The sequence below is a fragment of the Coloeus monedula genome (assembly GCF_965178545.1).
Source record: "Coloeus monedula genome assembly, chromosome: 5".
Taxonomy (NCBI): Eukaryota; Metazoa; Chordata; class Aves; order Passeriformes; family Corvidae; genus Coloeus; species Coloeus monedula.
This window is the reverse complement of record NC_138785.1, coordinates 65,762,995-65,782,453: the sequence shown is the minus strand read 5'-3', so window position 1 is coordinate 65,782,453 and position 19,459 is coordinate 65,762,995. Positions and strand designations below refer to the sequence as shown.

The 19,459-nt window shown below is 38.8% G+C and overlaps 1 protein-coding gene across 4 annotated transcripts in view; it reads left to right on the top strand.

Annotated features, from left to right (window-relative positions):
- DOK7 (docking protein 7) overlaps nucleotides 1-19,459 on the top strand; it is a 58,893-nt gene that overhangs the window by 1,697 nt on the left and 37,737 nt on the right. For 3 of the 4 annotated variants that reach the window (XM_082282513.1, XM_082282515.1, XM_082282516.1), the window contains exons 3-6: nucleotides 681-926; nucleotides 4,713-4,913; nucleotides 11,394-11,513; nucleotides 18,911-19,018. In XM_082282513.1, coding sequence (XP_082138639.1) covers nucleotides 681-926; nucleotides 4,713-4,913; nucleotides 11,394-11,513; nucleotides 18,911-19,018 — 675 coding nt within the window. The remainder of the gene's footprint in view (nucleotides 1-680; nucleotides 927-4,712; nucleotides 4,914-11,393; nucleotides 11,514-18,910; nucleotides 19,019-19,459) is intronic. The other variant, XM_082282514.1, reaches the window with a different exon arrangement.

Sequence of the window (19,459 nt, the reverse complement as noted above, 5' to 3'; positions counted from 1 at the left end):
CTTTTGCCATGGGACGGTGGAACTTGAACTGCTTTCTTCCACTGCATAGTTACTCTGTAATAAACACCTCTGGGAAGAGGTTAAAAACAATCGGTGTCACAAGCAAACACTAAAAAATAAATAAAAGGTATGGCACTTAATGGTTTTTAGCAATGGCTGCTGTGTAGCATTTAACTGGGAAACCTGAGCTGATGGTAACAATCTTGCAGTGCAGTCGGCTCGCCCTTTAGTGGTTGGGTAATCTGTGAGCTACTGTAAGAATTTCATTTGTGGTTCAGTATGTTCTAATGAAAATACAGACAACAATAGCCTCTCAGTCTTTAGAGTCTGTAATGTGAATAGCCATCCCAGCATAGCTCCTAATGTTCAGAATTAATGAGTCAGTCCCTGCCAGACTCAGGAGAGGGTCTGAAATGCCACTGGACTTTGAGTAAAATAGGGAAGGTTTATTACTGGGTTCCTTATTTCTGAGCCTGCAGATTACCCTTGAAACACCCCTTCAGTGTTTGCTTCCTGAAAACAAGGACTATAAACTACCTGGGGGTGGGCTGGGAAAAGAAGTAGGAGTCTTACATTGACTTACTCAAGCTGATCCTGCAGTTGTCTAAAGCACCTTTGTATTGCAGCAGAGTGCTGAGAACTTTGTTATGGTCTATGCTCTGCCTCATCATCTCTGACAGTTTTGCTTCTTTTAGACTGTTTGCTCATGCTGGTGTACAAGGATAAATCTGAACGAGCAAAAGGGCATAAGGAGAGGAGCAGCATGACCTTAGAAGACATCTGTGGCTTGGATCCTGGGCTCTCCTATGAGGGCTTGAATCACACCCTCGCAATCATCTGTCTCTCTCAAGTTGTGATGTTGGGATTTGAGAACAAGGAAACAATGTACGCGTGGGATGTACGAATACGCTACAGTTTGGGGGAAGGTAACCTTTGTCTTCTCACACTTTTTTTTTTTTTCCTCCACAGGGTAAAAAACCAAAGAAAAGTGAAGCTAAAATGCAAATAAAAAGGTACAGTTCAGGACAAGATTGTCACTCATTTGAGAGTGTTCTCCCCCTTAGATGTTAAAGCAGGTATCCCTTATGATAGGTTTTGACTACAGTACCACCCAGTACTGATGGAGAATAATGACAGCTCTTAACTTGGGGTTTTGATTTTGACGTTGACAGTGTGTAGCTTTGAAACGAAGTGATCAAGCTTCTACTTCTGTTGCTACAATTGACTCAGGGATTCTGGCAATGGGACTCAGAGGGAGCCTGAATTAAGAGATCCTGAGTAGAACTTTGCCAGTTCATGCCCAGTTTGCTGAGGTGCCTACTGGGTGTTGCATTGATAAAGCTCATTGCTGCTAGTGTTCCATTTCAGAAAGAGACTTCTTGCAATAAGGAGTGCAATCAGACACATTCTTTCCAGCTAGCTTCACCTTTCTCCATCATTCTATTTTACTTTCTTGATTAGCAGCTCTAAAATGTACCATGGTGAACAAAGAGTGATAATGTTGGTAATCCATAGTATCTGTCTTATGTTTGTTTAGTCATAACTAGGGAAGGAGGGTAGGTGTGTGGGAGACACACATTAGCAATCTTTTTCATTTGTTACATATGCTCTGCCATCTGTTGGGTTTGTGGGCTCATTTCTTTGCATTACATATGTAGAAAGATGGCCTGGGAATTTTACAGTAAAAATATCCAGAACTATCAGAAGTGAGATGTGTGGATGTACCTCTCAGGGCTATCAAATATGAAGCCTTGCATAACAGAAAAGGTTAGAGGGGGTTCCTGAACAGTACAAGCATGAATAGCTGGAGTAGTTGGTGCACTTTGATGATACAGCTCTATAGTCTTCCAGTGCTATTTTTTTTTTAAACTAGATTTGGAATCTATATATAACATAGACTTGTCCTAAAAGCTGAAGGAGTATTTGAATATGACAGAGTAGGTCTGTTTTTTATGGTCTTGCACTGATGCAGTCCTGGAGTAACCTCAGTCCGGCTGTGACAATTATGGTTGTGATTGGAGGACATGCAAAAGCAGGGAAGAGGGTTTTTTTTTCATGGAAAGATGTGAATGAGTAGGAATAGAGCCTATTGGGTTATGACATGTCCAGCCATGGAGTAAAGGTGAAGTGGGAGAGGTGGTGTGTGGAGGTGAAGAAATGCAGAAGAAAACAAGAATAATTGGTTAAACTGGCAATAATTTGTATAAAGTTAATTGCAGAAAAGCTTAGGGGAAGGAGAATAAATCAAAGAATAGAAATTTTTTTCAGAGTTTTGTCTTCCAGTGCATGTTCAGTTAGGATAATGAAGTCAAAGTGAGTCTAGTTTGAGGGGACAGAAATAGAAAAGAGAGAAGACGTAGATGAAGAGAGGATGGTGGCTGGTGTTTTTCTTAAAGTGTAGTAAGGGTGCCTTTGTGTGCCTTGAAAGTAAGGTGGCTGGATGATAAAAATAGGTTAGGGAGAGATGACCTCAGAGTCTGGGAAGCAAAAAAAAAAAACAGTGAAAGGAGTCAACACTGTTCTTGAATGAGGACCACAGAATGGAGGCATTCACACTGGAGTTCCCATTGTTTTCTCTCAGTTTTTAAGAGATGAGGTGGATGTGAATCCTGAAATGTGCTTGGGCCCACAACTCTGAGAAGTTAGCATACTGCAGCTCAGTGCATAGCTGTGGAAAGGAAAAGATGGTCTGAAGAAATGATGAATTTAAGTAGTACCTTTTGTTCAGGGATATACTCAGCTCTGTCTTCACAAAGTTTTTTTTATAGATTAGGGGAAGTGAATGGCTGGGGAGAATTTTGAAGAGAACTCCAATTTACCAAAAAAGCAGTATATGGAAAAACTTCATGTTCAAGTATTATTTTTCCTCTACTTTGCCTTTGTTCAGATTTGGGTATGTTGTTTTTTGACAGTGGTCTAGAATTTGAGCTGGACCTCTTTGTTTTCAGCAGCTGTTGTAGCTTGCAACTGATCATGTGAAGAGTGGGCTCCATTCCTCATTTATGAAGTAGAAAGAATCTTGATGCTGCTTCTCCCATGGTTTAATTGCCAGCAAAATACTGGGCAGAGTTAACTGAGCAGAGGAGTCCAAATGACATTAAAGATTCCTTTCTGAGTGTTATTGACCACAATGGTTTTGCTGTCTTTTTCATAGCTTATGTTTAAGCAGATTGCGTAACAACTGCGTGCCCAAAAGGGGACATCGTGTGACTATTGATTTGCTCCCTAGCAGTGCTACTGGCAGAGCTGTAAGTAGAGCTGTGGTTAGTTAGATCTATCTCTGTCTCCTTGCACATTTCACTCGAATGACTTTGTGGCTAATTCTGCTGGAGCCTTAGGGAACTTACCAAATGCATGTCATAGATGAGGAGTTGGCTTACAGCTCGGATCGTGACTAAGAATATAGCAAGTAGTTAGATGAGAAGCAAGACTCAGACCTAGATGAAATTTGTGATGCTTGAAGAAGCATGGGCAAGAAACAGGGAAGAGTGGATGTAAGAGCTGAGAGTATCTGGAAGTTACCCTGTAGATTTCATAGGCAGGGAGCTGTTTGTGTGATCTTTGATGCATAAGTAAAAACCAAATCTATGTGCTTTCTTTCCTCCTGGAAATAGAATAGTCTCGATGCTTCCCTCTACCAAGACAAGTGTTGTTCCTTTTTTTTTTTTAATTTGTTGTGGTTTTTGTTTTTATTTTGTTTTGTTGTTTTTTTGTTTTTTTTGTTTCGTTGTTTTTATTTTTTGTCTCTGATCACAATATGAAAGAAACTAGAGCAGTAGTGGAAGTCAAAACAATTGTTTGAGAATTATATGCTTGCTCACTTAAATTGCTTCCTTTGAAACACTGAGATTTGAGCTCTTGAAATGATCCCAATAACTTATTATTCAGAATGCATTAGTCCTGGAAGAAAATGGGAGACCAGCCTAGAACAACTGCTACTTTAGGTAAAGATACTGCAATACTGGAGTTGGGATTTGAACCTGGATTTTGTAAACTTGGATGAGATAAATGTTCCTTTTTATTTCTCCACTGATTTAAAATTCAGGATGTGAAATGTGAAAAATTAACTGACATCTAAAAGTGTTTGTTACCTATAAATCACTTAGTTTCCTAGTAATTTTAAATGTCTGGGCATCTACCATCACCAACTCCTGAAAAAATCACAAAGGTGGAAAAAATGTAATTTTCCTCATTTTACTGCTAGGGAGGAAGTGAAGCAGTTGCAAATGAGTCAGCGATAGAGGCCTGGTTAGAACTTGCTTAATTCTTTGAATCTTGGCTTTTGGATTCCTTGAGCACCATGTCATTTGTGTGCATGGATGTAGGAAAGGAGAGACACAGGTTAGAAGAGGAGACAGAAAGCAACCCATGTAATGATGCAAGGATCGAAGAGGTATGTGAAGTCTAGGCTGGATACTGACTAATCTGACATAGGGTTAGCGTGGAAGATTTAGGAGAAATTAATGTAGCATTGCAACTTTAATAATTTGTAGCATTAAGCCAAGGTATGATGGATTTTTTCCAATCCTAAACTGGCATAATAGGGAGTAATGGTCTTACAGCTACTTACCTGTGGCTATCTGGCCTCCAGGTCTTTATGGCAGACTCTAATGGTGTGGGCAGGGCTTGGTCCAAGTACCACAGCTGAACAGAATGACTTATGCAACACTTATATATCCTGTAGTAATTTTTTTTTTTTCCTTATTTGAAAGTTCATAGATTTCAAGTGTTTGTAGCCCCTGGCACAAAACTAGAGAGTGGGCCTGCTACTCTGCATTTCTGCAATGACATCCTTGTCCTTGTGAAAGACCTTCCTCCCAGTGTCATGGGGCAGTGGAAGCTCTCAGATCTGCGTCGGTATGGAGCCGTCCCGAACGGATTCATCTTTGAAGGGGGTACCAGGTGCGGCTTCTGTAAGTACAAATGGAACCTGTCTTCTAAATGTTGCTTGATGCCTTTTGCAGAAGTGTAAATGCACTCTCATTTCAAGTGGAGACTGCAGAACCAGCTGTGCTACTTTGTCATACAGGCAGCCTCTTATCAGAGAGTCTGTTCTGAGCAGGCTTCAACCCTGGTGTTCAGTAGAAATGTGACTGTGTGGAGTCCTGGCTGAAAATCGGCCTGTGGCTCTCCAGAAGATGTTTAGTCAAAAGCTGCTATTGAACAGAGAGCAAAAATAAGGTAATGAACTTTTATGGCTTGTGTTATGCAAGAGATAAGGTAAAATGGTTTAATGTTCAGATTATTAAATTATGATTAATTATTTTGTTGTTTGCTAAGGAGAAAGTGATATGGAGCTTTGAGGTTACAGGCAGCATCGATGTTCTCATTGTGTAAAGGCTAATTTCTAAATCCCATAGAGGACTTTTTGTTCCTAAAAGTTAGACAACTGTCTGGTCCCTTCCCTGTTAGTAGCTTTGTAACTTTATGGGGTGGGGCCATGTGATTTTTGGGGTCAAAATGAAAGCAAGCGAGCTCAAGCTAATTTCTATATCCAAGTAGCTAAGATACACCTTTAGATGGAGAGAAATCTCTTGTTCCAATGGCCAATTTAGTACTTCTCAAATTCTTGCTTCAGATAAAATATAGAGTTTGTATGCAAGACCTGAAATGGAAAGTTAATTAATGCACAGGTATAATAACATATATCATTAGGTTTATATTCATAAGGTTTTAATTTCATGAGCAGAGTTTGAAGCCATGCTGAATTGATGATCTGTGAGTATGCAGATTGTGAGTTTGGATGTGAAGTTGTTTGACCTGCATACTTTATTCAATTAACAAACTGAAAAATTAGAAGATTTCAGAGTTGGTCCAAATCCAGATATATTCTTCTGAGACTTGCATACTGTTGCTCTGCATGTTAATTCTGGTTACCATACTTCTATGGTATGGAGTGGGAAACCCAAGTTCCTGACCTCTTCCTGACCTGACAGGAAGGTGTAGCCAGGTGGGGATCGGTCTCTTCTCCCAGGCAGCAAGGAACAGGAGGAGAGGAAATGGCCTCAGGCTGTGCTAGGGGAGGTTTAGGATGGACTTTGAGAGGAATTTCGACACAGAAAGGGTTGTCAAGCTTTGAAATGGGCTGCCCAGAGAGGTGGTGAAGTCATCATCCCTGGAGGTGTTTAAGAAATGACTGGATATGGCATTTAGTTGACATGGTGGTGTCCAGTCAAAGGTTGGACTCGATTATGTCAGGGGTCTTTTCCAGCCTAATTGATTCTGTGAAATGAGGAACTGTAGGTGATGGAACCTAAATTATCTGTGGTGAGTTTTCTTTTTTTTTTTTTTCCTTCCTTAAACTTACACTAGTTTCTGGTAAGAAACAAAGTCATCAGTAGATCTCCTGTGTACATGCTTTTAAAAATATTATTTTTTTTTTTTTTTTAGGTTACACGTGAATAGAATTAGGAAAGTGCTTTGGAAAGGGTCCCACTACCTTGTGGATCATCCTTAAGAAATGTGTGTGTTGATAGCTGAGACTCTTCAGCTGCCACAAAAGGGTATTTTTGCCTTTCCCCCTGCATGTGTGCATTCAAAGAGAAGAACAGCATAGTCATTTGGGTACAAAATAGCCTGTCACAGTTGGAAACTTTTTACAAGTTGAAGCTGATCTTGTTAAAGGAGTTACTGCCCTTAACTAAGCAGTCAAACATATCCTCAGGCATTACAACATTTAAATATGTGTTTAGTCTAAACACTTGGTTTAATACTGCCACTATAAGAAAATGCTTTTTGAAAATAGAACCTCAAGAAAAATACGACCTTGGTTATTCTTGACAGAAGTGTGTTGGTAAAGAGAAATACCATCTTTCTTCAGGTATCTGACTCTTTTACCTCAGTCCTCTGGAATTCTTGAAGCAAACAAGTAGTGTTCAGGAAAAAAATTGATATGTTATTACAGAAGTTGTTTTCATTCCTGAACAAAAGTGGTCTCCATTACCCTGTCATGTAAATGTAGTATAATATTATGCAGACTCTATTATTAATGTTACTTTCGTACAGGTTAAACCATATCTTTGCTCACATTCATCCTGTGGAGCTCTGAAGGCAGAGGATTAGTGAATTTAAGGTTTAAATATCATAGTAATAAATACCTAATTAAAAGGAACCAGTAATTTTGTGGTTTGATTGCCTCTCCTCTCCGTAATAAAACACATGAAGCCCCAAACTGAAGCAGAGCTTTTTTGGATGTGTCTATGGTAGATCTGAGGTCTAAAGGATATTTGTTTTAGCTTTCTGTTTCTTGCTTCCTCACAAAAATTTTCATAAATATAAAATACTTCATTATGTTCTCTTGCTTAGTACCAGTTTAGTTCAACTCCAAAGGCTTTGGTACTCAATCCAGGCAGAGGGAAACCATCTGAGATAATGCTGAGATTTCAAACATTAAATCTAGGAGCATTGTCAAGATGGTTTACACAAGTTTATTCATAAATAGGAAGAAAAGCATTTATATTCTGAACTCCTCTTGCTCTTAACATCAAAATACTGCTAGAGATTAAAAAAATATTTTTTTCTGCTTCAGAAAGCTGCAAAGAATTTATTTTCTGGGCCAAAATTTTGTTCTCTCTGTAGCTGAAGCTTAGTCACACATACCTTTTGTAAAAAAGCAGACGTCTTGGCCTAGCAGTCAATTGAGAGGTTTACATAGAGGAACAGGCTGGAAAAGAGAGCCTCCCACTTTCCCAAGTTCCCAGCTCAATTAGGGTGCACCAGTTAAAATGACCAGTTGCCAAGAGAATCTTCACTTGGAGGTCAGTGGGAAAAAATTCAAGTAGGCTCATAAGAGGGCATGTTAACACTGTGAGAATTCAGTCTCTCCAATGTTCAAGTGCTTCAGAATTAGCTTCCAGAGCCAGGTTTAAAGCTGCCTCATGTTTTCTGACAGCATCTCCTTGAAGAAAGGAACTTGTAGGACCCTTCGTGCCCTTTGAAAGAACAAATGCTAATTGCAAGATAAGTAGGAGTATTTCTGTGATTGTTCTGGTGTTTTGATAAAATTTGGTACTTCTTTCCTTCTTTGCTTTCTTGTTTCCACTTCTGCATTTATTTGAAATTTAGAAGTAGTAGGGGTGGTTAGACAGAGGCAAGATCTGGAATTTTTTGAAGGATCCTGGGTTGCATAGATTAAAACTTCTGTTTACTTGTGGGTATTCTGTGCTGTCTCCTACTTAGGCCTACTGCAGACAACCAACATTGTTACCTCTATTTATCTGTTTTTAGTAGTCATGCCCATATCTTAGTTGGCAGTAATAGGAATACCCTTTGTCATTTTCCCCAGAGGGAAGTGCAGTGTGAGATACACTCTGAAGGGGGCTGCTCAAGGCCAAGGTTGGATGACATGCTGCTTGCCATGGAATGAGCTGCCGTGGTTCCTACCTGTCCTGCAGCTAAAAGGCTTCAGGCTCTAGTATTGTCTAGCACCTGCTAGGAGAAGTAATTAATGGGAAGGGACTGACTCCTCCTCCCTGCTTTTACACACACTACAGAAATTGAAGTAATTTTTGGCTGTTGTCCATTTTGAAAGTGTATTTGCCCATGGGTTTGCATTTTTAATATGGCAAGTTAAAATCAACATTGGCAAGATTAAGTATTACTTGGAAGTTTTATGAAATTGGCAACTTGTCTTGAATGTTTGAGGGACTGTACAATGCTTTACTGCTGACTGCCAGAGAGGACTGGCTGAGTGTTTCAGTCTTGTGCAAGTGGTTGGAGGCTGCTTTTCACCAAGTCTATTAGCCCATGGAGAGAGTTGAGTCAGCCCTTCAGTCTGGTGAACAGCTGCATGGTATTACAGTGATGCATACCACGTATTCCTTGGCTTCTAAATGCCTGTGAACCAAACCTGTCCTAACACATGACTGAGATATGTAATTTCCAGTTGTGAATTTCTCAGTTGTCTCAAGAAAGAAAAAAAGAAATATAATTGCTTGCTTTTATGTATGCTTTTAGAACATTACTTAGTTAAGCCTTGCCTGCTCATTCATCTCACTTGATGTTTTGTCAAGGACCCTCAGACTGCTTCCTTCCCTTGCAATCTAGTTCTACCTACCAAAACAAGAAAGAAAATGTTTCCTGTGAGTCAGTCAGCAATTAAGGTGCTCACATGAATAGTAGAATCTACAAAGAAATTACTGTATGTTTATGTTGGATTTGTGTCCACATGCACATGGACATACACTGTTTGCACCGGTTATATAAAGGTCATCACATTTGGTTTTGGGATTTCCAAATGACCTATAGTTATTTGCAGAAAAAATCCTTTGAGTTAAGCAGCCAGCTCACATGCACACATTTACTTTCTTTGTTTCCATTAAAGTCAAAGGCTTGTCGAGCCTCTTAGGAGTTTAAGTTACTCTTGACAAAGGTGATAAAAGAACAAAGTGGTCTAGATGTACTCTTCATGTACAGAAATATTTGAGGACTCTCTTTTTTTTTTGCCTGAGTGGCAGCAGGGAGGTGTAGGATTCTGGTGAATTATCAAGCCACATTGTATATCACTGTGCTTGAGACATGGATGTCCTCTGCTATACTGTCTCTATCCTGCTTGCTTATGATGCTTGGAATGCAAAGGTCATTTTTCTGTAGACTCCCTCTATTCTGTGTGGGGAGGAGAAGTCAGCTCAAAGAAAAAGCTGAATTTCAAATAATTCCTGAATACATTGCACTCGGGGCTTTTTTATCCTAATAAAATGTTCTCTGACTTTGGCATCTCTTGGGGAGGGGAAATGGGGCAAGGCTGCAAGTGAGTCACCAGCAGAAACCTTCATACGTGTCAGACTGTGTGATTAGTGTTGTAGTCTCCTAGATGGTATCAGATCCTGAAGCCAAGGTGTGTTCATGTTTCTTTGGCTGAAGAATTTTTGATAGGCAAGGTCTGAAGAGATGCAAATGTGGTGGAGTGACAAATCAAGTTATGAAGATGCCTCTAACAATGTTGTCTTGAATAGATTTAAGCAGAACTGGCAGAGACTCAGATGTGATATAAGTTGAGAGTGACAAAAAAGTGTGGACCAGAATATGTTTTTCCTAGAGAGGTCAGTTTACAGCTTGCTGGTCATACCTAATTTACTAAAATAGTTATTGTGGCTTGTGGTCCACTCTCTATTATCCCTTTTGTTTGAATCCCATAGCCATTTGTCAAGTTGTCAAAAGTGTATCCATTGCTTAAGTGAAATGTGAGTATCCTGTTGGATATGACAGGGTATATGTTTGGAAAGTGATGGGGATGCAGTCATTCTGGTCAAGATCAGCTCTGCTGCTTTGAGTAAAATGGGAAAAAATATCTATGCAACTCTGAATTGGCTAGAGATCTGCAGAAGTCAAACACATGTCCAGGTTAGGGGCCTGAGTCACAAGGAAAGTAATGTGCAAAACCCTACTACAGGTCTAGATTTGGTATTAAAGTTTTCTTGTATGCATGGCTCTGGTGAAGTGGCAGCACTTCAAAGTCTATATACTAATTTAATTTCCTTTTTTTTTTTCTGGAATTGAAGTATTATTTCCCTGAAATTGCTCGTTACTGGAATGGTTTTTGCCTGATGTTTTAAGATAATATTTTTTTTTTCCTGATGAGATTTATATTTGGACTACCAATTAATAAAATGTTCTGAGGAGCCCTTCTAGTCTTTCATGTTTTTCATGTAGCCATGTATCATGGAGCTCATAACTTGTTTGTTTATTTAGTGATTCTCATTCTAATTTTGCTTGGGGCTATTCTTAATGAATGGAAAGCAAATATCAGAATAGAGCAAAGGGTAAAGATCTGATGACAACCTGTGGAGTTGTGTTACGTTCTGTTAATAATAGACATATAGGACTTAGTCTAGGAAAATTTATACCATAATCCAGCAATATAACCAAATTCTAATTTGTTGGTATATAAAAAACTCCTTTTGCTTCAAACTAGTTAAAAGTAGAATTAACTTGGTTCATTCTTTTGAAGACACTTTAAATATCCCTGACAGTTCCTGCCTAGTTCTGTTTGACCTACAAAATTTTAGGGATAAATAAGAATAAAAGACCTGGACAGCTATTGAGAATAAGGTGTCTGTTTTGACAGTTCGGGGGGATTGGAACTAGCTATGTTTAAGGCCCCTTCCAACCCAATCCATTCTATGATTCTAGGACATTACTCTAAGTGCCTGAATGTCATAAAATTAACATAAATTATTAGACAGCTATTGAATTTACATGTATGTTTGTGTTATAGTGTGTGTGTGCTGATCTGAATTTTTTATTTCTTTTCCCAGGAGAATGTCTTGTTTACTTCTTTTCATGGCTTGCACTGAAAACTCTTTTGATTCCTATGTCATAAATAGCTTTAGCGAAGTATATTTCTAGTGTTTCCAGGTGAAAACCACACATATTTATGTTGTGCTTTCTTGCAGGGGCTGGTGTTTTTTTCCTCTCTTGTGCTGAAGGGGAGCAGATCAGCTTCCTGTTCGACTGCATCGTCCGCGGCATCTCCCCGACCAAAGGCCCTTTCGGTTTGCGTCCAGTGCTCCCAGGTTAATATAGGAAGTATAGAGTAACCAAGTGAAGTAGGAACTTGTCATGTCTCACACCCACTGCTGCTGGTGTAAGAACAGCTTGCAGACACCGAGGGTGTGCAGAGTGCAAAGTGGTTTTCATTCTGAGATGTCACCATACAGATTTATAAGCTGGATGTACCTAGTTTCCCCCTGCTGCTCTGGCTCATTCATATTTCTGGTGGTATTGCTAACTCTAGCCCTCTCTTATTTAACAGTACTAAAAGATGGCAATTTGAATTGAAAGGAACCCTAACTTTTAGTTTTAAACTTACACATTTAACTTGGATCCATGTCTGTATTGCTGTTTTGAGAGTTTAATGGAAAACTAACTTCTGGAGCATTTTGAGTTTATCAAAAAAAAATGTTCTAAGTCTTGTCAGCCTTAGAAAACTTTGTCAAGCCTCCTCATCACATTTAAACTTTTCAACTTGAGCTTTTTCCTGATACGTGGAGATTAAATTCCCTTTCCTGTTTCATGGTAAATGCTGCATGCACTGCAATGGCCAAAGAGGAATTTGGACAGCATCATAATAAATCCTGTTGCCTTTTGATTTCAGCAGATGAATTCATTATTGAGTCAGAATGACTCTGTCAGACAGGACAAAAGTGTAGAAATGAGATTGCAGAAAATTACCTGTGATTTGGTGGTGGAATACTGTGGGAATAGGCTGCAAGGATGGTGAAGGATGAGCTGGGATTTGTGGAAATACTTAGAGTTTCTGTGTAAGTGTTAGACAGTTAATAAGTGTTTGACAGGATTTTATTGCTGTTATAAGATTAAGTTAATTGCAGGAAGGAAATGTGATGGAAAAGATTAGATCTGTATGTGAAGCTTGTGAAAATAAATTATGAAAAATTAGTTATTAGCTAAAAATTAGTAAATGCAGTAAACACAAGGTTCGGTTCATATTGTCTTTCTCTTGGTTGTAAGGCAGAAGTAAATTAAATAATCAAGCAGAGTAGTGGACAAAAAAAGTCATTTTTGTGTGATGATATATGCTTGCATTCAATTAACTAGAGTGTTAAAAAAAAGAAGCAAACACAAAAAACCTAACAACAGAAACAGTGTTGATTGTGCCATTTTAGATGGCACAATCTTTGAAGATTCTTTTTTTAGAAGCATGTAGGAGTAAATCTGTGTTCACATCTTAGTTAGCACTTCTTGTGTTTGTGGGTTGCTGTGCCACATACCACAATCCCTTCCCTCCATCAGGAGCTCTGACCTCAGTGAGGTGCATAAAGTGGATGTGGGACATCCTGAGGAGTATTTGGCATTTTTTGTACGAGAAGACCTCCTTTCGGAGGTCTTTTAATTTCTCTTCTGTGCTTGATGGACTTGCCATTAAAATCTCATCCACTTGATTTCATCTTGTTTCCCTGGACAGGAGAAGTGTTTTGTAGACAATTGTGCTCATGTTCTTGCAGACTCCTCTGCCTTTATGTATCCAAGCTACCTTGAGCCCTCTAACTTTTATTCCTGTGTATTTTACCCTTGTCTCTTCCAGTTTGTGGTCTCTCCCTATGTACACATTCTTTCATGGAAAAAAAAATATTTTTTATGTTCTCCTTCATTTATTATCCCATGCAGAAGCTTGTACAGATCTGTTTAAGGCACATGCACATGTACAGTTCTGGTGATTCATCCGTAAACTAATTTTCCTTATCAAGTATGTTGTTACACAGAATGTACTGTATTGCTTGGAAAGGTTAAGTCTACCAGCTGCACACTGTGTCTGTCAAGTATTGAAATTCACTCAACCTTTTGAAAGCATCCACTTGTAAACAGATTAATTATCTGTACACTTCAGGTAACTAGATCAAAACTTCCATATTGGGGATTCTATTAAGAAATGTCTTGTCTGTGTAATTCATGTTTACTGCAGTGCAGAATGCTACACAGCCTCAGCAGTACTTTATGTATGCAATGTTCTGCTTTTGTGCAATTTAAAAGCTTTTAGAGAAACCTTCTCTTCACAGTTTGCTACTTGAATTTGGCATCTTGCCTTTGCCTGTACCTTTCCAACTCAAACATGAAATAGGCTTGAAGTGCTGTGGTATTTTCAAGCACGGAAAACACACAAAGGGCAGATGTACAGAGAAAGAGTGAAATATGGTAAAAAAAGTCACGGTGACAGTGTTGGACACCAATGCCCATAGCACAAATATAATCCACAGATGTTATGGAATCAATGTGTGTGTAGTCTGTTAAAAAGATGAATGAATGACACCAGTTGCTTCATGTGCAAACAGCTCAACCATATGGTTAAAAGGGGTGCTGAAATATTTATGTGTTAGCATGAAATTAATAGGAGATGGTAGAGAATGGTTTGAAGAGGGCTGAAAAATGACCAGTTTTCTTACTTGCCATAGTGATTCTTGAACAAATGTAAAATACCCAGTATCCAAATGGAATTTGTAAACTGGGTGTGCAAGGGGTGTTTGCTCAAGGACAATATTGACATCTTATTTTCAGGATTGTAGTTTTAAAAACTGTACCTTATTTCTAAAAGCATGATGTTCTTATCACATGGATATGTGATTACTGTATGTATTTTATGATGTCATCTATAAAATATGCAATGAAAATCCAGTGCAGTGCAACTCATAAACTTGACTGACAACTGCAAGGTATCACAATCTGGTCTAATCTCTCAGCAGACCAGCTTTGAGCAGCAGGTCAGACTAGAGAACTCTGAGATCCCCTTCAACCTGAATTATTCTGTGATGTTTTGGAAATGAATCAAATTACTATTCTCCTGATAAAAAATAATTCTGTTATGTGTACATCCAAAATAAAATGGAGAAGGAAAAGAGTATTAGATGTTTTATGGTTTATTACTTGTTGTACTTATTTTGGGAGTCCATTAATTCTTCAGAATTGTACCAAAATAGTCCTACTGATACCTTCACTAGCAGATTGGAGGTTTTGATTTGTTAAAAGCTGCATGATCAGGTCTCGTAAACCACCCCCTTCCCCCCCTCCCCCCAAGACATAGAAGATGGGAATGTGAAGGTCATGTAGGTATAGGTATCTAGATGTTTTTAACAAGTGTATTGTATTTTAACAAGTATTTTAAATAAAGGACTCAAATGAGTGATGTAATGTCTTTGGATGGCTTGTTTTCCCCAGCTACTAGTTGGAAGAGAGCTCCTGTAATTGGCTGCTAGCATGGTCTCTTTTTCATTCCTTGAAGAGATGTTTAGAAAACAGTCCAGAGAATTTTACATTCTGTCTTGACAGAAGTCTAGATATAGACTTGGTAATGAATCACTGATTGCATGGTTTTTAATCTGTACTGAATTTGCATGCTTCTTATTTGAGAAATGTTTATCAGGTGTGTGTTGAGCTCCTTTTTTCATTAGCAAGGTTCATGTTGAATGCCAGAACTGAACACAGCAAAGGCCCAACAGCCCATCAGTGATATCTTCGATCAGTGGGCAGAGCAGTACTCTCTATATCTGATTATGTGCCAGTCTAGTCCCGCAGTCTGGAAAGACCCCAGGTGTAATGTTGATCATCTGGATGCTCTCTTTTAATTTTGGAAGCTTTTTCAGGCTGCTTTGTGACTGAGTGGAGAGTGTACAGTGCTGCTTGCTGAGGATCCATCTGATGCTCTTTTTGTTGAAGCTTGATACACCTTTGGCCATTGCAAGACAGCTCTGTGGCTGCCTTCTGCAGTATCTGTACCAAGTGGATCCTCAAACTTTTAGGACATCTTTTCATTCCTCCAGACATCTTACAAGGTGTGGAGATGTTAGCAAGAAGGTGAGGGTCCAGGCCTGATTTACAAATGTGCCTATGGTTACACAGGAAGAAAGAAAAGAGATTTTCAGCTTAATTTACCTGATTTTGTTTAATGAAGTAATTAACCAATGTTGCATTTTAAAGATGCATCTAATCCATTAGGTAGCTCCTGACTGAACTGGATACAATACATTTTTTCCTGACAGGTGCTTATTGAACAACCGTGGAGCTTTGAATTACTGTGACACTTTGTTCGTATGTTACCAAAGTATTCAAAATCTCCCACGATGAGCAGCTGATGTGGCTTTAATGAATACCCACCAACGTAATGTAAAAATAAAATCTCCAGCAGAGGCATTTTTAGTCCAGCTAAATTTGATGTAATCCTTCCCCTTTGCCCCAAAGCAGCATTTTAGAAGATTTCAATGACTGCCTCACATAAAAGATTTTTTTCCTCATAGCAAGGGATCCATTTTTGATTGGAGATGATAAAACATTTTATTAATTGAAGGACCTGAGTGAATCATGTGACAGGATACATTTGTTAAGAGTCTGGGAGATGAAGGTACTGATTGTTCTTGGAGCTGCTCTCAGATGTTGTGTGGGCAGAAGCAGTCGGAACTTCCTTGGACAGCTGTCTCAGTACCGGTCATGCTGCTTCTGTCCCCCTGAGTTACTAATGTGGTAAATTGCCACACAGTTGTTTAGAGGTTGTGTTTTGGGCATGCAAAAGGTAGAGGATGATACCAACAGCTCCAACTTCATAGAAATATGGCCTAAAAACTTACAAAAAAGGGTTAATTCAACAGCACTCATGGGAGGTCATAGATTACGCACTCCAGTAAGGACTGGTCCCTAAAAAGTGACTGCAGTCCATAGTCTGTTCCTGTAGGAAAACCTCCTGATTTGGTAGTCTGTAACCAATAACATTGGTATAAGAATCTGCTACTTCTGGTGAGTATTATTGGCTGTATTTTCCACAGAAGTCTGGCTTAGTAGCAGAGAAGATTAAAGGCGAAACAAAGACTTGTGTAAGACTGATAGATAATTATTTTTAATATCTACCAAAAACTCAGACTCTGTATATGTTTGTCAGGTTTTGAAGCTATTTCTCTAGGTATTTCCTAGAACTTGCTGAGGAAAGTTCTTCTGCTCAATCTTCCGCAAAACTGAGCGATGAGAGGTTGCAGCACATAACTATTAACCCAATTTTATACATAGGCAATCCTTAAGGGGAAATGTAACCAAAAAGTTATCAGTTCTATTGGACAGACAGTATGCCTAGAGGTTTCATGTTGTTGGGTGAAACCTGGTGTGTTCTGTAGCTGTGCAGCTGATAGGGAATTTGGCTTCTGGAAGCAGTTGAACATGTGAACATGTATTTTATTATAAGCCAGTTTTGCAAGATCAAGTTTTTTTTTTTTTTAGTTGTATCTTTTGCTGTCTGAAAGAGGGATATCAGTTCCTTAAAAAACTAGTTGTTGTGTCGGTGCCCTAGTAATGTTCTGAAAAATCTGCATTTGTCAAGTAATCATATTCTGGGGAAAGTAAAAGGACCTTTCCTCCTGACAGTTGTTTGGTGTGGAAGAGGTTAGTGTCTGTTTGCATCTTGGTTTGACCAATTTGCTGATCTGTTATGACAACTTTATACTCAAAATGCTCCTAGAACATATTTCTTGAACGTTTTTTGGACATAGGGCATTTAAGTACGTAGAGCAGAGTAACTGGAGCAGAGGACATTAACAAATAGACTTAGGCAGCAGCTTGTAACACTGTGTGCTACTGAGCAGATCCTTGCATGGGCCTGTCTGGGTTGCACCATAGGTGCTGGTGGCCAAGTGTTGTGTTTTCCTTTGGCAGAGGTCCATATGGAAGCATTGGGGGTTTCGTCTGAGTAAGCAGTTGCACAGGTTTGAACTAGTCAATGCCTAATACAAGTTGTCTTGCAGTGTAAATAGGAATGGAGGCCTAAACAAAATAATCCACATCTAATACTCCTATTTTCTGTTCTTCACTTTAAAGTGAGTCATGCACTGTTTGAGCTGGGAGACAGAGAGGTCACAGACCCTGTTTGTCATGGGCATTGTTGCCTTGTCCCTGTTAGAACACCTTTGGGTTCTGGTGTATGTTATTATAGATGGACTCTTTGTATCTTGGTTTTTCTGCTCATCTTACCAGATTGCAGGCTGCCAAAGATGGAAACCTCCTCTACACAGGAAAGAAAGTTAGCAAGTTCAGCACTGTCACTTCTATTCCTACCTAGGGCAGGTCAGAAAGTGAATATGGTTAGGGAGGAGAGATGTGGCAGTTTGTTTCTTGAGGTAATTAATAATATAGGGCGCTCCCATGGAGCTTCAACTGACTTGGTAGTGCTCCTTCCTCCAAGTGTGAGCTTGCTTTGACTGCTATGCTGACAATATCAAAACCAAGTCTTTTAAAACTAAAAGACCTGGGATGAAAATGAAACATTTCTTTCATCTTTACAACTGGTTTTTGTCTTACTAACTCAACCACAGCAATGTATAGCCTTTTTCATCCTTTCCCCCCCTCTTTTTAAATGACTCTGTGTTTTTGTGGTTTGCTTCTACTACCCAGTTGATCAGATACACAAGAGCAGCAGTTGTGAGGAAGCTAATCTGTTTTCTCTGTCATTAATTACTTTCCCTATGTATTAATAAGATCTACTGACGTTTCTGATGATAAACAAGTTAGCAGACCATATCCTCTGCAACCACTGAACATGGTGCACTCATCAGTGCTATTTTGAAGGAATCCATAAGGTTTCTCTTGGGGTGATGGTTATGATTACTTCCAACATCTGGTTTTATTGTTGTGCCTGCTGGAAACAAAATGATTTAGAGGAAACTGGGCTGTTTTACAGATGAAACTTCTTCCACGTACTAACTTTTGGTTTTTCTACTTATGTTGGAATAGAATCAGCCTTCTTCAGTGAAATAATTTCAGCTGGAATGGCAAACTCACTAAAATGTATGGGGAAAATCCACGACAGTACATTTTAGGAGTGGTTTATATCATTCTAAGTTGTCTTGTATTAAACATGAAGACAGAGAGCCACCAGGTTGCTTATTTTGTCTGTGATGTCTGAACTTAATCACCTGAACATCAAACTTGAAAGCAAAGTCTTTGTAAATAGATTATCTGGATTGGAAACTGTCCGTTTCATCACTATGACTCTGACTTTATGATGTAGATTTGTAAATTTCTAGGATTAAAAATTTGGTCTTTCTTAATGTAAAAATTCCCAGTGAATTCCAGACAAATTTTACATGGGTCAAATTAGTTTTCAAGTCTTCTAGACTTGCTGGATGCCAATTATTTCTGTAGCTATTGACTTTGGTGCTGTGCTTTTCAGTGTTTTGTTCCTAGTGGTAAGTATTACAGATATTGGGTATAATCTCTGACAATCTTTGACACTTGTAATTTTAACTTGCTGTGTAGCACATGTCCAGGATGTGCTTGAAGTCAGATTGTCCCATACATTTTTCCAATCAGCATTTCCAACATAGAAATTGACCATAATAATGTCTTTTTTTTCCTTCCTTTTTTAAAAATTATTTTCCATGTTTCCTCCTTTATTTATTTATTTATTTTCTGTTTCTTTTTAAAGATCCAAGTACTAATCCAGCCTATTCAGAAGAAAGATTGGCTCATGAAGCTTTGCAATTAGAAAAGCGCTTGAGCTTGCTGTCCCATACAAGTCGCCAAGGTAGTGGAGGTAAGAAATACGTTTAATTAAATAAAAATACATTATGTTCCTTCCTGCCCAGGCTTTAAAAGTTGTATGGCCTGTGTTATAGGATGTGGAACTTACAAGAAAAATTATAGAGAAATGGTCAAGACATTTGATTTGTTATGCTGCTTGTGAGGCAGTTCTTTAACAGCATTGTCTGAAGTCCTTTGATGTTAATTGGAAGTTTTCAACTCAACAGACTGAGTTTTGAATCAAATACTGTTAACCCAGGAAAACCATTTAGTATGCTGAGTCCTACTGAATCTGTGCATGTAAAACTTAAAAAGAACTGTCTGCATCACGTCTGATATCTGCTTAAGTACTTGAGTCAGTCCAGCGTGTGAGAGGGACTCACTTGTATGGTTCACACATCAAGCTTAAGGCAGATTTTTGCAGTAAAGCATAGGACTCCTGTGCTTTCCTCTG